This window comes from Python bivittatus, unplaced genomic scaffold (assembly GCF_059951505.1).
Source record: "Python bivittatus isolate LINGU-HERP-01145 unplaced genomic scaffold, Pbiv_v1 ctg000340_np1212, whole genome shotgun sequence".
NCBI classification, from domain to species: domain Eukaryota; kingdom Metazoa; phylum Chordata; class Lepidosauria; order Squamata; family Pythonidae; genus Python; species Python bivittatus.
In genome coordinates, this window is record NW_028277056.1 from 31,346,667 (window position 1) to 31,363,311 (window position 16,645).

The 16,645-nt window shown below is 36.8% G+C and overlaps 1 protein-coding gene across 4 annotated transcripts in view; it reads right to left on the reverse strand.

Annotated features, from left to right (window-relative positions):
- Window positions 1-16,645, reverse strand: part of ABI3BP (ABI family member 3 binding protein) — a 199,234-nt gene that overhangs the window by 163,189 nt on the left and 19,400 nt on the right. For all 4 annotated transcript variants that reach the window (XM_088140806.1, XM_088140805.1, XM_088140804.1 and 1 more), the window contains exon 2: window positions 6,212-6,391. In XM_088140806.1, the coding sequence (XP_087996932.1) occupies window positions 6,212-6,391 (180 nt within the window). The remainder of the gene's footprint in view (window positions 1-6,211; window positions 6,392-16,645) is intronic.

Consider the following 16,645-nt stretch of genomic DNA (forward strand, 5'->3'; position numbering starts at 1 on the left):
AATATAGTTTTCTAATGGAACAAGATTAACTGTTGGATAACTGCTGGATCTCTCTTGAAACCAATAGAATGTCTCAGAGTTCTCTAGAATGTTTTATTCCTTGATAACACATACTAGAAAGGAAGCAGTCTGTAGGAATTGTATCTCACTGACTAAAAGCTCTATCCAGTAGTCTGCTAACTTTGCTGCTGAAAATAAGCAGTCAAGAGAATGTAGGAATTATGATGGTAAACAGAATATCTGACTGGCCAACAGCCTCCTGAGCTGCCCATGATGCTCTCAGGACTGGCATTTCAGTACCCAGCCTTTCATTTGAAAAACTTCATTATTCACACTGAAATAATTCAGGAGAGTTGTGTTGCTACAACAGGAGCTAGTTCCAACATGTTGTTTTAAGATTCAGATACAATGAACACACAATTAGGGCAAGTGCTAGAAAGTTTTATTTTGTATCTGAAAATTAAATCTTGCAGAATAAGGGCAACATAAGATGAATAACCTTACATGTTGGCCAGGGACCCCAGCTAGAGCAGATGGATTTGTGGGGCTTCTGTGTATGTGGCCTTTTCCTGGGACCTTGGTCTACACTGGGGCTTATTCTCTGAGAATGATTTAGAGGTTTATACACTTCTCCTATAATCCTGTTGTAGATATTATACTTGTTAATGACCAAGATAAACTGACAAAGGTAATTCAGGTAGTAATCCTCTTAAAACAAGATAAGATAGTGTTCCCAGACAGTGCCATCCTAATCTCCTTTCTTTCTTTTTGGTGGTTGGTTAGCCAAAAATATTTTAAACATTTTCTATTTTGTATTCTGTTTGGGAAGAACTGGTGCTCTAATAATGGAGAAGTTATAATGCACCTGTCTTGTCATAGATAATCAGAGATCAGTTTTGATTTAATTTAAGAAATGCTGCCTGCATGATCCTCCATAAAGATGACATCTGGATAAAAATTGGCATCTGCAGAATTTTAAAAGATGGTGCAAACTCCACCTTATCTGTACTTGTGTCACTACACTGTACACGAGGAACAGTGCTTATGTTGTGATGTCAAGCACTTTTTGTCATTTTGATGACATTTTGACTTGTGGACAGCTCTGCATATAGTTTTTTTTAACCATATGGAGGCATGTGACCTGCTTAGCATCTTCCAAATCTTCAGCATGTGATTTTATTTTCAGATTTTATAAAATGTCGTTGTTGTTAATATAAAGTGTGTAAATCTGCCACCATCAAACATTTTGCAGTATAATATTAGTGAGCCCTTAAAAACAAACCTTACATTTTAAGGCTATCATCTCTATTCCCAAGTTATCTCAAATTTTCACTGCAGTTTGGGCATTATTTATACATTGAATTGTATCTGAAAGTTTACCATGGTTCTTTCTTTCTGGCATCACTTTCAGACCTGTTGCTATCCAAAATGCTTGTTTTTTGCTGTTCTAATATTCTCCTGTTGTAACGACAATACTTTTTCTATTTATTTTTTTTTACAATTCGATGTGCTTGTATAATTTTTTTTCCTTTTTCTTTTAATTGACCAATGTAGAACTATTTTTATTATAAAAAGTGTACTTATAAATTGATGTAAACTATAAAACTCTCTGGCAAGTGTTTAAATTGATTTTATAAGTTTTATTAGTTTAATACTAGGGGAAAACATTTAAATGGTTTCCAAATGTCTGGACTTACAAAGTGAAAATGTATTTAAGAAATTAAAAAGTATGTATTGGATATATTTGCTCTAAAAGGAAGGAAAGCCTTGTGCAATGCAATGCTAAGTACTGTATGTTTACTCATAAAGGTCTGCAACCTTAGAAATCCATTCCAGAAAAACATAGATTTAACATTGCCAAAAATAGCCAGAAGGCATTTAAAAGTTCCAAACCAACTGCTACTCCATTATGAACATTTGTCTAACACAGTTGACTATATAAACACTTACTATGAGTTAATATTTGCTCTGATGTTTGCCAGCAGCTGTTTGAGGATCTCTGAAGTTTCAGGAGTTTTACTCATCAAAAGTGCATTAACCTTAAAATTCTTACCTGTGATATTCTGCCTTAAGAAGATATTAGTATTATTGTTGCTGTTGTTTTAACTGTTTTGTTTTTTATTGTATTTTGAACTGTTGTACACCACCCAGAGTCCACATAGATTAGGCAGGTTATAAATATTGTTAAATATTGTTAAATAAATCAAGACTCCCTTGAAAATATTATAATGTATATATAAGATGTAGCATATGTCAATAATATTACAACCTATAAATGATATTTAAATTGCCTTCTCAAAATTTACATCATCAAAATAAATACTGGAAATATGTTTTTCATACATGACAGAGTTGTTCCCATCCAATGGTTACCTTCCTGAAGAGAAATTTCATGAGTGAACTGTTTTATTACTGAAAAGGAACTAATTCTGACTTTATCTAAATGGGTTTTCTCTTTCTTTTGCTATGAAATTATAATTAATCTAGAACTACCTGGACTGGAAAGATAACTAAATGACAATTGAGGTTAGGCTGCTGTGAGTGTTAAGAGGAAATCTAGCAGTTGTCGGGATAGAGATGTTAATTCTGTCAGCAACCAACAATTGCTGGGCTTTAGTGGGCAAATCCACACAGCTACAGTATGAGGATAGCTCACTAATTATGTTTGCCCATTTGTTTTAATTTATAGGCTATCCAACCCTTAAGGGATTCTGAGTGGTTTACAATTAAAAAGACCCCAGCATATAAACAATACAACAGAGTGGAACAGCAAAAATACCAGAACAAAACCAAAACAGACCAAAGCAAAAAAAGGAAAAGGAAAAGGAAAAGGAAAAGGAAAAGGAAAAGGAAAAGGAAAAGGAGGGCATGTGTGTCCATAATCACCCTGTTCCCAAAGCCTGGGATAAGAGCTAGATTTTCAATTATTTTCGGAACAACATAAAGGTGGGAGCCCTTGCAATTCCTGTACCTATATTTCAGTGTCTTCTTGAAGCTGAGAGCATGAACTCTGGAAGTCATGTTTTCCTAATATTCTGCCTCAAGATGCTGTTTGCAGGCAATGTAGGGCACACTGATATGCATAAGAGAGGTGGCATGAAATGACCTGCTGCATGCTGGCACTGTTTTTTACAGGGCTGTCAGACTCTGAATTGGAGGAAGTTATGACCTCGCAACCCAGGAGCCAGCAGGCTCTCAGAAAGCTGCAGACAAGAATGAGCCTACAAGTCTGGAGCAGTTAGATAACCAGCCACCTTTTGCAGGGCACAGCAGCAGACTGAGTCACATGACCTAGAGCCTGAGTAAGAAAAAATCCCCAGCCCTCCCACCCACAGAAAGATCAAATGAGGAAAACAAAGACATTCAATGAGGTTCCTCAGAAGAAAGAGGCATTAATCAGGAAAACAAGACTTTGGGAGTCAGACTTTGGCTGACAATGTTCCATCCCTGGATCTGACTTCCTGAATGTGTGTTCCCTCTGATTTGCTGACAGATCTTTGAACTGGTACATGACTACACTTAGCTCTGATTCCTGGATCTTGGATCTGTCTGCATAGAACTTTGATGTAAACTTATTTTCCTGAGGTTTTGTATTCCTGCACTGTGATAAACCACCATAAAGACCTTTTACCTAACTCTGAATTCTTGCCACTTGTAATGGCTGGCTCTCATAACTCCAATTGGTTCTGCTAGTTTCTTGTGTGACCACCCACTTCAATCTGATTACTGACCTCTTTGCCCACCCCTCTGCCCTCTTTTGGCTATAGGAAGGCTGCAACTTCTGCAGCCACTATTTTAAACCTACTTCAATTGACTCATAGACCTAAAGCGTATGAGGTCTTGAAACTGGCCAAACTGTGGTTGGCTTAATGCATGAGATTGAAAGAACTCAGCTTTTGTGTGTGTGTAGTTTCCCTTTCCCTGCCTGCTACTCCCAGGGAAGCTGTGGCTCCTTGCTTTCTTTCCTTATACTATTATATTCTTAAGGTAATTCGATAATACAGCTCTCATAATGATCCCCACGGCTAAACTCCTTCTCAAATTTCTTCATTAGCACTTATTCCCTGGATGCATCTCAGCTATAAAAATATAGATGATCCAGATGGCAGCCAAAAGATATAAGAAATCCTAAATCTTTGTTGCCATCAGTTGATCTGTAGTTTCAATGAATAAAAATTCCAAGCAATCAATAATACAATAGGAAAGAAAAGAATGACAGTGAATGGAGTAACCAGGGCATCGTCTACACCAATTTTTTTCACAAAAACATAAAGTTTTTGGCAACTTTAAGATGTGTGAACTTCAACTCCCAGAATTCCCCATCCAGCATGCTGGCTAGGAATTGTGGGAGTTGAAGTCCATACATCTTAAAGTTGCCAAGTTTGAAAACCACTGTTGTACACCAATTGAAGAAGGCTTTTCCATGCTGGATAATGTTGGGAAGGGCTGAAATTTTAGCTAAAACAACAACAAATTGTGACTTCATAATGTTGCAGCAAGGGACATGGGAAGCCAGGAACACTAAGCAGCAGGTTTGAATTTCCTTTGGTTTACAAAGGGAACTGTACCTTTATGCTGACAGAGGGCAATCAACTCTCCAATATGACTTTATTCTAGTTTTCAATAACAATTCTTTTTTTTTTTTTTGAGACTTCAATTGATTCCAGATCTAGAAGCCATGTTAAGTTGTGGGGAGTCAGCTAGCCCTGTTCCAATGAGCCTAGCTGCAACTAATTAGTGCAAACTACAAGGATCATATGATGCCTATACTGAAAGATGTGCACTGATTGCAAATTGCTTACCAAGCAATTTAAGGGACTAAGCCCTAAATGGTTTGGGACTGGACTATCTGAGGGACTGCCTCCCCTGCTATGTAACCTGCCTGGTTACATAGATCAGAAGTCCTTTTGAAGAGCCTTCTGCTAGAAGCTCTTCTATTAGGCACTGAGAGGGCTTATATAGCTCCTGAAATATGGATTGCACTCCCCAAGGTCTCACTCTCTCTATATTCAGAAAAATGTCAAAAACCTATTTCTTCCACAAGTATGCAACTGCTACCTGATTTTAACAGTTCTGATTTTACTCCTGATTTTAATTATGGTGTTACTTTTTTTTTTTTTATGTAATTTTGTGGTTGTGGTTGTATGCCACCTTGAGTGTTGCGGGGACAGAAAGGCAGGTTACAAATTCAACAAACAAAGTTATATACAGTAATGCAAGCAGAATAGCTAAATTATGGAGATAGGAATTGTTAAGGTATACTCGGTAGAAATTTTACTGTGAGAATAACACAGGACAAACCATGTAGCTGGGGCTAATGAGCCAAGTGCTCACACCTGATGGATACTGACTCAGCACTGTGTGGGGGATATAAGCAGCCTGCGAGCTGCTGGTTATTGCTGAGTGCTAGTGTGTATGTTGTTAAGAGCTGTGGAATAGGTTAGTAGGTAAAATATAACTTGTGTATATAGCTGTATATAATCTGTAGCTTTAACTAAAGCAGACTCCAGTTGTTTTTTTTCTTCCTGGACCACTCAAGGACTGGCCCAAGGTGTGACTCTGACAGGAATATTTTTCTGACATGTAATGCATATTATTTTGAATTTTGATTCTATACTAAAATTAATGTTGATATTGCCAACAGCTGAGAACAGCAAAACTGTAAAATTGGTCCAGGATTAGTACTGTGAATAATAAAATAAAATAATAAAATATTTTTTAAATGATCTAATTAGGACTATCAAACCTGGATTGCAAAAATCTGGATGATTACTAAAGGGCAGCAAACAGGGTTTTCTGAATTTCTCTGCCATCTAGTTTTTTGCAGCCCAAATCTGCTAGTTCTAATTTAATATTAAATCTAAATTTGCTTCTGGTGATTAAGGCTAAGTCTGGTAACATTAGTTACAGATCAACAAATTATTGACCAACATGCAATCCTTATATTTAAAAAAAGCTGTGTAGTTAACATTTGCATTAGTGACAAATTAGCCTGTTTCATTTACATATTCAGGAATTTTGAAAAACATCAGTAACTGGAAAAATGCAAACAAACATCTTTCAAAATATATAGAAATAACTGTATTGGCAACACACATTGTTTCTTTTCCTTTCATTTTCATCTATCCCCTAGCCCAAACAACAAGAAAATATGTGTTCAATTTGTACAATCATTTTTCTAAAACAATCTGTAAATCATAAGTAGCCTTACCAACTTCAGTTATGTATGTTTTCCCATTAGATGGTAGGGGAATATACTGGTTGGAGAAGAAGCTGCTTCCATACCCCAGGATGAAGCCTTCCAGTTTAGTGCTTGGACTTGGATGAATGTATGTCATGCACACTGCATCGTTGGTTGCATTGATCTGAACTTTCAGGCTTTGTCTCTTAACTGAATGCAGCAAAAGAGCAAGAGAAAGTGAGATGTTACTAAAGCATACATTAATTAGCATAGACATGCACCATATATCCAGAAGCATAAATGGAAGGCACAGCTATAGGTGATTAATAGCAAATGGCACTTCAAGAGATAATTTGAAATTGTATTATATAGACACAACGGTGGCTGAAATTACACAGAAGTTGCTTTGTCTTATTTGCAATGATTCTTTAAAAAGGTTCTTCAGAATTTACTTTCTCAGTGTGAACTATCTAAAAAGTAGAAGTACAGTGGTACCTCGGGTTACGAATGCCTCTGTTAACGAACTTTTCGGGTTACGACCAGCTCCGGCCGCAAAAATTTACCTCGGTTTGCGAACTCCGCCTCGGGGTACGAACAGGATACGTGGCCATTTTCCCTCCCGTGACATGGTCCACGGCCATTTTTCCGCCCCTGACATGTGGTCCGCGACCATTTTCCGCACGACACGTGGTCCGCGGCCATTTTTCCGCCCCTGACACGTGGTCCGCGGCCATTTTTCCGCCCCTGACACGTGGTCCGCGGCCATTTTTCCGCCCCCGACATGTGGTCCGTGGCCATTTTTCTGCCCCTGACACGTGGTCCGCGGCCATTTTCCACCCCTGACACATGGTCGTAGGGAGGGGGACTCTCCTTCCAAGCAATAGCCGCCTCCCTGTCCTCCATGCCAGAATGGATTAACGGTAATTACATTGAACCTTATGGGGAAATTTCCTTCGGGTTGCGACCAATTCGGGGTGCGACCAGAGTCACGAAACGAATTAAGTTCGTAAACCGAGGTTCCACTGTAGTAGTAATAAGGCCAGGGTTGGTTTATGTATGCTATTCATTAAACTGAGAGAGATATGTAATTGTGCTGATCATACTCATCAGCTGTATTTCCCGTCACTGGGATGCTCAAAATAATATGTAACCATTAAAACTAAGACAATACATGTACAAATTAAAGTAACAAATAAAGTACAATAGAGTATTATCCAATAGTAACAGATTACTGGACCAAAGGTTTTCACGATTCAAAATTTGATTGAGAAATCTGGTCACTGTTAGCTGTTGAGATTATTTATCAGTCTGACACATTACACTGTCCAGAGCCATTGTTGTGATTTACAATAACCTTACCCAATCAGACATAAACATCCATAAACTATACTGTCACATACACCACAGATCATCAAAGCCTATATGCTAATACCAAATAGCAGGTGGTTAAAGTATCCTTCTGAACAATGTTCTTGCCATGAAATAGGTGTAATTTAATCCATCTGTAAATGTTTCTGTGTTAGTCAAAAGCACTAAAAGATAATATTAAGCTCACTTAGGATCTGGATTCAAGCCAGATGTATTCATAAGTTCAGCACTTTGCAATGCATTCTCTTGCTAAAGCACAACATCAACATTATGAATATAGGCTGTCATTTAAAAGAACAATGGGACTACTATATGCACTGATAAATATGCTAAAAAAATTCAGCACTGGTTAGTCCCTAGAGTCAAGAGGTCTTAGTTGCCTTTTTAACTTTTTGGAATACACGATAAGTCCTTTGATGGAGAAGTTAAAGTAAGGCAGTAAGTAAAGTAAGTAAAGTAAAACACATATGGTATGTTTTGTGTTTTTTTTTAAATAGTTTTGATCTTGCTGAATTTCTGTAAAAATACACTAGTTCTTTGTCTTGTCATGGGTCATGCAAAACCTTAAAATACCAATAAAGTGACTTTGTTTAAGTCAATCTTTAAATAGAATGAAAGGATATACTGAAGTAACAATTCTGGAATGTATCAGTATATACAATATGGGGCAGAGAAAAGAAACAACAAAAGTAATTTTGAAGTAATATATAAGACTTTTTTTTCATAAATGAGCAAGAAAGATAAATGTTTTGTTGTGGTTTGAGAGAATTTGCTTGGGAAATGCTGGATGCTCACATCCTATGTTTATGTTTTTTTGCTTCCCATAATCAATATATTTCTTCTTATTGATGAGATTGATTTTGATGACAATTGAGCAATACAAAAAGCATTAAATTTTTTTGTATATTTCTGGTCCTTTAAGGTTTCTTGGCTATGGGCATCTCTATGCAGTAAGTCATTTTCATGACAAATACTCTTAGGAGCATTGGATGATACATGAATCATTTTCTGAAAAATGAAGGCTACTGCATTTTGGATGAAATGCAGTTTCCAGGTAGTCTTCAAAGGCAGTGAACTGCAGAAGTTAAACTCATGGGTCACGATAGCCAGATCATTCTGCTCCAGGAAGAAGCAACTGAGCCATCAACTTGAGCTGGGCAAAGATACTTTTGGCTATGGCTTCCATTACCCTTCCAGTAGGAATTGTGAATCTAGGACAAAATCCCAAGTCATGGTAATAATCTCTCAAGGGCAACAACTCTGTCTTGCTGAAATCAACTTTGCCCTATTGCTGTTGCCCATCCAGACCCCAACAGCCTCTATACACCAGGAGAAGACTTTGACAGCATCCCCTGCTGGGCCCAAGATGGCAATATAGAGCCAAATATCATCAGCATATTGATGATATTGAATCATCAAATTTGTGAAGGAATGGTTGGATGAAGACTGGGCTCAGGGAGATAAGCATTCCCTTAGCCCCCAACAGGAGCGTGGGAAGTTTAAGAAGATGAGACTGGCACCACCCTAAGGAATTCACAGTGTTTTGGCTTGCTGGCTTGGGAAGTTAGATTCAGTCTGGAGAGATTTCTGTCTTGAGGTGGAAGCTAATAAATGCAACAGAACTGTATCTGCACTGTCTCGTGGAGTTCTTTGGGCTGAACCTGACAAAATTGCTTCATATAGATATTAAATAGCAAGAGGAGGGAAGAATCAAACTTTGCAGCACACATATGGAAATAGCCACCAGGTTGACCTCTCCTCCTCCATCACTATGGATTGGAACTGTGTCCTGAGGTAGGAGGGGAACCACTGAAGAATGATTCCTTCTTTCCATCTCAGTCTCTAGGACTAGTCCAGAATACTATAGTCAATGACATAAAAAGCCACTAAAAGGAAGTGCCATACTACCATCAAGGTTCCTACAAAAGTTATCCACCAGAGTGACCAATGGCATCTTTATCCCGTGCCAGACTGAAGTTGGATTGAAAGAGATCTAGGTAATCCACTTCATTCATTCATTCATTCATTCATTCATTCATTCATTCATTCATTCATTCATAGATAGATAGATAGATAGATAGATAGATAGATAGATAGATAGACTATATGAGTCCCCTATAAACCTATTAGGAAGGGGTACACCATAGCTTTCTTCAAGATTTCCAGCATTGTCCCTTTCCAAAGTCAGGCATTGTCCACCTCCCAAATCCACCTCTTTATATCTCCCAGTCCTACAAAGGAACCAGGAAGGACATGGATCAAGACCATATATTTTAAATATCTTGATATTTAAAAGTAGTGTAAGATTCCGGTGAATTTCTTTTTAAAATAGCATAAGATTCCTGTGAATGTTGACTAATTTTGTTTCCTAAAATATTTAGGAAAACAGTATTAAAATTAAAATGGTCACTAGATAGCAATTCACTGGAACAAATCTAGTATTTTAAGAACTGGGCTTGAACTTTAATGTAAATCTATCTTGAAAAATCCATCTTGCTGCTACTAAGTTAATGGTTAGCAGAACAAATCCTCAGATAAGAGTAGCCAGCTAGTTGAACCTGCTATTAAAGCTTTCTCAGCCAAGGCTGTAATAATTATCTATTGTTCTGTTGTGGCATTCCATTTTATCCCTCATGATGTTCAACAGCTATGTGAACTCACACTTATCCTACCTGTTCCCTAAGTCATCTTCAGAAAGCCTGGTCTGGATACTCATGCTGAGGTGCAGCAAATGGATATAGAAAAAGGCAGGAAGTGGGTCTCTTCAGTGATAGCCCCTCCATCCCAATTTTGAAATGAGTCATGCATACCTAGCATCATGCTTATTGTCTTTATGGTGTCAGGAAAAAACAGTTTTATACTCACAAATCTTTTAATTATGCTGCTGTAACATTTGACTTTTTTTTTTGCTGTTTTAATATTTAACTTGCTGTAATTGTAATTTTTAATGGTGAAACACACTCTTAAGTGTCTTTTAATGGGAAGTGGTATACAATGTTAAATGGGTCTGAAGTTTGAAGTGAATGCTCTAGACATTTTTCAGACTAAATTTCTATATCTACAGCTTTGCTGGGAGTTCCATCTCTTTCAGCTAGAAAAGATCTGTGCTGTCTGGAATATTTGCATAGGCACAACTTTCCCAAATTATGTTGGGTGGAGTAGCTGTTAAATGGAAAGTGAGTGCAGTGTTGCCAAGTTCTTCTGTAGATATAGAAACTCAACATGGAAACTTTTCTGGCAATGACTATCACTTTACTTTGAGGAATCAAACTTACAGTCATGATGCAAATGAAGATTTGACAGTGATCTGTGGTTCTCATTATGTTATTGTGTTAATCATTGCAAAGTAGCCTATTTTCAATTTCCATCTTATCCTGGTATATACTACTTTCACTGAACTTTGATTTTATACCCCCTCTGCCCTTTTAACAGTATTTTCAGCTGGAATAACTTCTTCATACTTCCCATTATTTACAGACCAAAGGTAAATTATTTTATTTCAATCCAATTTTAAATTAATCTAATTTAAATATAGTTGCACAGACATAAGTCCTTGGAAGATATATTGATGTGTTAATTGATAATTGAATAATCAAGTGCCTAGAAATAACAGGAGTCAGTAGAAAGATCAGAAGCTTTGTGCAAAGATCAATGGGACAATGGAAGACACAGTTGCTGGTCAATGGTGATAGATTGGGAGAAGTTAACATCAAGAGACGAATCTTTCAAAGAGATTCATTATCACCACTACTGTTTGTCATTGCACTGATTCCTCTGTCAACAATACTGAACAAGTCAGTCCATGTCTACGAAACATCAAAAACATCTGCCAGGCTATCCGTTGCATGGATGATCTGAAGCTGTATGGAAAAACACCATCTGAAATAGAATCACTGTTCAACGCTGTCTGAATATACAGCCAAGATATTGCAATGGAGTTTGGACTGGACAAATGTGCTACCTTTACCATCAACAAGGGAAAAATAGTGAAAACTGAAGGAATCAAGATGCCCTATGGAAATAATAGCAAGAGTCTAGATGAAGAAGATCACTACAAATATCTGGGCATCCTTCAGGCTGACAACATCAAGCACACTGAAGTCAAGAAGAAGGTTAGCAATGAGAAGAGTGAAGAAGATCTTCAAGTCCAAATTCAGTGGAGGAAATACCATCAAGGTGATTAACACTTGAGCAATTCCAGTCATTTGCAATAGTGGACTGGATTCAAGCTGAATTAGAAGTCCTGGAAAGGAAGACCAGAAAAATAATGACAATGAATCATGTCCTTCATCCATGCAGCAACACTGACAGACTCTACTTACCAAGGAGCATAGGTGGGCATGGAATGTTGCAAGTACACCAGACAGTTGAATAAGAAAAAAGGGCATTGAAAGAATATCTGAAGGACAGTGAAGAAGATGCACTGAAACTAGTATATCATGAAGGGTTACTGAATACCAAAGAGACCAAATTAGCCTACAAGAAAGACTAGATTAAGAATAGAAAAGAGACATAGCAAAGCAAAGTATTACATGGCCAATACACAAAAAAACTAGCAGGCAAAGCAGATAACAGCAAGACCTGGCAATGGCTAAGAGCAGGAAAGTTGAAGAAAGAGACAGGCTAATTATGGCTGCACAAGACCAAGCCTTAAGAACAAATTTTTTATTCCTGTAAGCCGTCCAGAGTCACCGTGAATGAGTTGGGCAGACATATACATTGCTTAAATAAATAAATAAACAAATGCTTAAAGCCAGAATTGAGAAGACAGCAAATGCTATCTCTGCAAAGAAGCTGAAGAAACAGTGGATCACCTAGTTAGCTGCTGCAAGAAGATCACACAGACTGACTACAAACAATAATATGACAAAGTAGCAACAATGGTTGCTGTGAATACCTACAAGAACTATCATTTGCCTACAAGCAAGAACTGGTGGGACCACAAAACAGGCAAAGTAACAGAAAATTAAGCAGCTAAAGTGCTCTGGGACTTTAGAATTCAAACAGACAAGCACCTGCCACACAACACCCCAGACTTAACAATTGTTGACAAGAAAGACAAAAAAGTCTGGATAGTGGACACTGCAATACCTGGAGACAGCAGAACAGGAGAGAAAGAACTGAAGAAAATCACAAAAATACAGACCTGCAAATAGAAGTAGAATGATTGTGGCAAAAGAAAGCAAAGGTAGTACCAATAGTCATATGTGCCTTGCGTGCAATTCCAAAACATCTGGAGCACCACTTGAATACCATCGGCATTGACAAAATCCCCATCAGTCAATTACAAAAGGCAGCTTTACTTGGAACAGCATACATCCTGTGATGATACCTTTAATATTAATAAACAACAGCATCTGCCTATCCCAGGTCCTTGGGAAGGATTCAATAGGTGGACAAAATACCAAATCCAGTCTAAACATCTGGCTGACTGTGTGAGTAACCATAAAAATAATATACTTCCTCACTTCCAACTCTGAACAATTTAGCAAAATTGCTTTTGCTAAAGGCAATTAAAATAAGAAAAAGTATGAAGGATCACTAAATATTACCTGACTATCAGGGGCATCTGCACAATGGTCACCAGCTTCAGAATGGGCAGTGCAATCAGGTGATTGAAAAGCATACCGTTTCACACATGCACAATGCACGTGATGAATATTAAAAAGATAATTCCTGCTATTTGACCCCTGTTGAACATTCTAGGTTTCAGGTGTAAAGCCAAAAGCTTCACTTATCTAATTACTTACAAGTTACAGATCACTTAATCACAATGTTATGAATCTGTATAATTCTCATATTTTGAAGTAACATCATAGGCTACTTTGTTTTTATATAGGATTTGTCATTTAGCTTCATTCTGGAGAAGGTCGGTCTATGTAGTCACTAAGAGATGACACTGACTTGATGGCACGCAGTCAATTGATTGATTTAGCTGAATTCCAGATAAATTGTGATGACATGATTTACTAGGCTTTCATTGCCTTTACACCTGAATGGAAATCAAGTAGTGGATTATCCACTAGAGAAGACTATTGTTGCCAAGTCACACTGTTGAAGAGACATGAAAAATTTAGTCCAAACCTTATTGAGATCAATGACATATCTACACAGCTTAATGGAGCCAGCTTCACTTCATTGAGAAGAAATTACTGGATAAAGCTGTGCCTTTATCATTTCCAGATCCAGCTGTGATTAGCTAGCAAAAAAGGCAGATCAACAAAAGAAACATCTGCACTGTTTGTAAATTGCTCAATCCATCTGTAGAATTCCCATGATATCAGCTGAAATTAGCAAACTAAGGTTCATCTTATACTTAAGTTTTTGTGCTTACCGCTCTTTATATTTTCTCTCAAAAAATCTCTATTGTATCATGGGGGATGAAGGAAATTGATACCATATGTTAAGCTAGTTAACAATAAATCTATTTAACTGGCATAATGAAGTAAGGCTTTTAGTTTAAATTAATACTTCAGTGTTCTTTGCTGGTTATTTCCTTTTAATATTAACATGTTAAAATTAACTTCAGTACATATGTTCCAGGTAGTTTCTCAACAGGTTCTAAAATAAAAATGCATGAGGAAACCAATAGAAAGAGTCAATTAGTATTACTTTGCCTACTTAGTTGGAAAATATATCATTGTGAGCAATTACATCTTTTGAGCTTGCCATATTTATTATGCACATTTTCTCATTTTACTATGGAAGCAACCCATTTGGGATAAAGGTCTTATGACAGTAAGTATTCAGCCCCTCCTACTAGAGACAAGAGAGTTACAGAAGAAGTAGAATAAGTAGTAGTAGTGGAAGAAGAAGAAGTTGTTTAATTGCTGCATATCATGAAAGCCTTGACTATAAAATTCATGGAATATGTACAAGTCACCAAAATGGCATTGTTTTTCTGAAGCAGAGGCAGAAGACCAACTGTAGACATCTGAGAGCTGCAACAATTCAGTGGCCCTTTGGTAGATACATCTACCAAAGGGCCACTGAATTGTTGCAGCTCTCAGATGTCTACAGTTGGTCTTCTGCCTTTTTGTAGTAGACTTGAACTTGTTTGTGTGAAACAATATTTTAATATTGTTTGTGAAATCAATATTTTAATAGTTTTTAATCCATTTGTACTGTACCCTGGATAATGATTTTTTCTGGAAAGACTTTCATTTCTGATTTTTCCATTTTCAAAAAATTCTGCCATCTACCAAAAGATACTATAACTTCACCTTAATTTGGGCAATCAGATAGCAAAGCAGAATTTTTTGAAAATGGAAAAATCAGAAATGAAAGTCTTTCCAGAAAAAATCATTATCCAGGGTACAGTACAAATGGATTAAAAACTATTAAAATATTGATTTCACAAACAATATTAAAATATTGTTTCACACAAACAAGTTCAAGTCTACTACAAATGCTACAGAATAGGAAAGTTTAGTGGTTGCATCTATCGCTGCAAATATTGAGTGGATACTATGATCAGCAACTGAAGAAATGAGATGCCACACTGTTAATCTGTAATTGGAAAATATATTCAAAAACCACAGTTGGTTACTTAATACCAGCTCAGGTAGGAATCAAAACCATCTAAAAACTCTGGTTCAACTCTGTTTCTTGAAAATTCCGGACCACTGTAAACAACAATGCTACTGCATTAGAAAGAAAATACATTTGCATAAAATATGGGAGGCAAGAGGAAGGTCTCTCTTCAAATTAAGATGATCTTCTGATCATACAGCAAGTTGTATGCAACTCTTTTGTACTTCTAAAACAAGGAACTCTCCATACTGGCTTAGGCATGCATAGACTTCCTTTGAACTTTGGTCCGGCCCCATTATCACCTCCAGTCCTACTCCCAAAAGTTAGATGTACTTCTCCAGGAGCTACAACTCTCTGTCATTGGCAGCCTGTACTATCTGATACTTGAGGAACCAGCCTTACTTACTAACAATGCAAGATTCTGATAATAGGTCATGTATTTTAAACAGATTTAATGTAATTTAGAGGAATAAATTTAGTTCATTATTTCAAGTAAAGTGAATTTCTGCACAAGTCTCTGAGAAACCAAATGTTTTTTGCTAATTCTTGTGTAATTCCTCATCCAAAGAACTTTTCTTTTCTGGTACTTTGCTAATTAATGCAATTTGTTCCATTTACTTATGAGAAAATTTATTCTGGCACTTATTTTTTAATCCATGTTTGTAGTGCTGGAAACCTTGTGACATCTGTGTTATATAACAGAGAAGAACAACATTACACACTGGAAGTCAAATCATGTATTGTCTGTATCCAGTGTGTGAGATAGATGCCACATGGCAAGACACTGTGCCAAAGATTGGTGTTTAATTGGAGAATGAGGCCATTAGCAAGGAAAAGGCTGGAGTTGTTTGAAGCAGAATTTAATGAGAGCCTGAAAAAAAAAATGCCTTTTTAAAAATCTGTGGTTTACTAGAGCAAAAGCTATTTACAAGAAATACAGTTATTGATTTTGAATAGATACCACAAATTGTATCATATGTGAAGTTGGCAATGCCTTTGTTCTCTTTCAAGGTTTGTCTGCTCTTCAGTCCCAGAATGCAAGCAGAATATCCTAAAATCTTGACTATTTGATCTTCCGATTTCTAATCTGAATCTGTACATTGTGCTAGGAAACAAGTAGCTACCTAGCTTATATCAGCCTGCTTGAAATGGCTCATAATATTGATAGCCTCAATGATTTAGTTACAATTTTATGTTGGTATTTTATTTTACTTAAAACAGAATCTATTTATTTATTTTGTTAACTTACAGAATGCTAGTCAGTGACCATAATAAAGAAGTAATAATATCATTGGGCTGGAAATGCACTGGCCCCTAGTCCTTAGTACTCAGAGATTTCTATTGAAGAAGAACCTTGACAGTAAGTTTGTGCTACAAATCTTTATTATGGCATGATTTAGATAAAATAATACAAGTTCTAAACAAATACTTAATTTTGGATTAAATCTTTTGCTGCAAAATTTACTTTAAAATGCCTTTTAAATGGAAAGGATAGGAAAGCATAATCTTACCTTACTTGCCAAAAATGTGATTCCCATGCTTATAAAGGCAAATGTGTTTTGC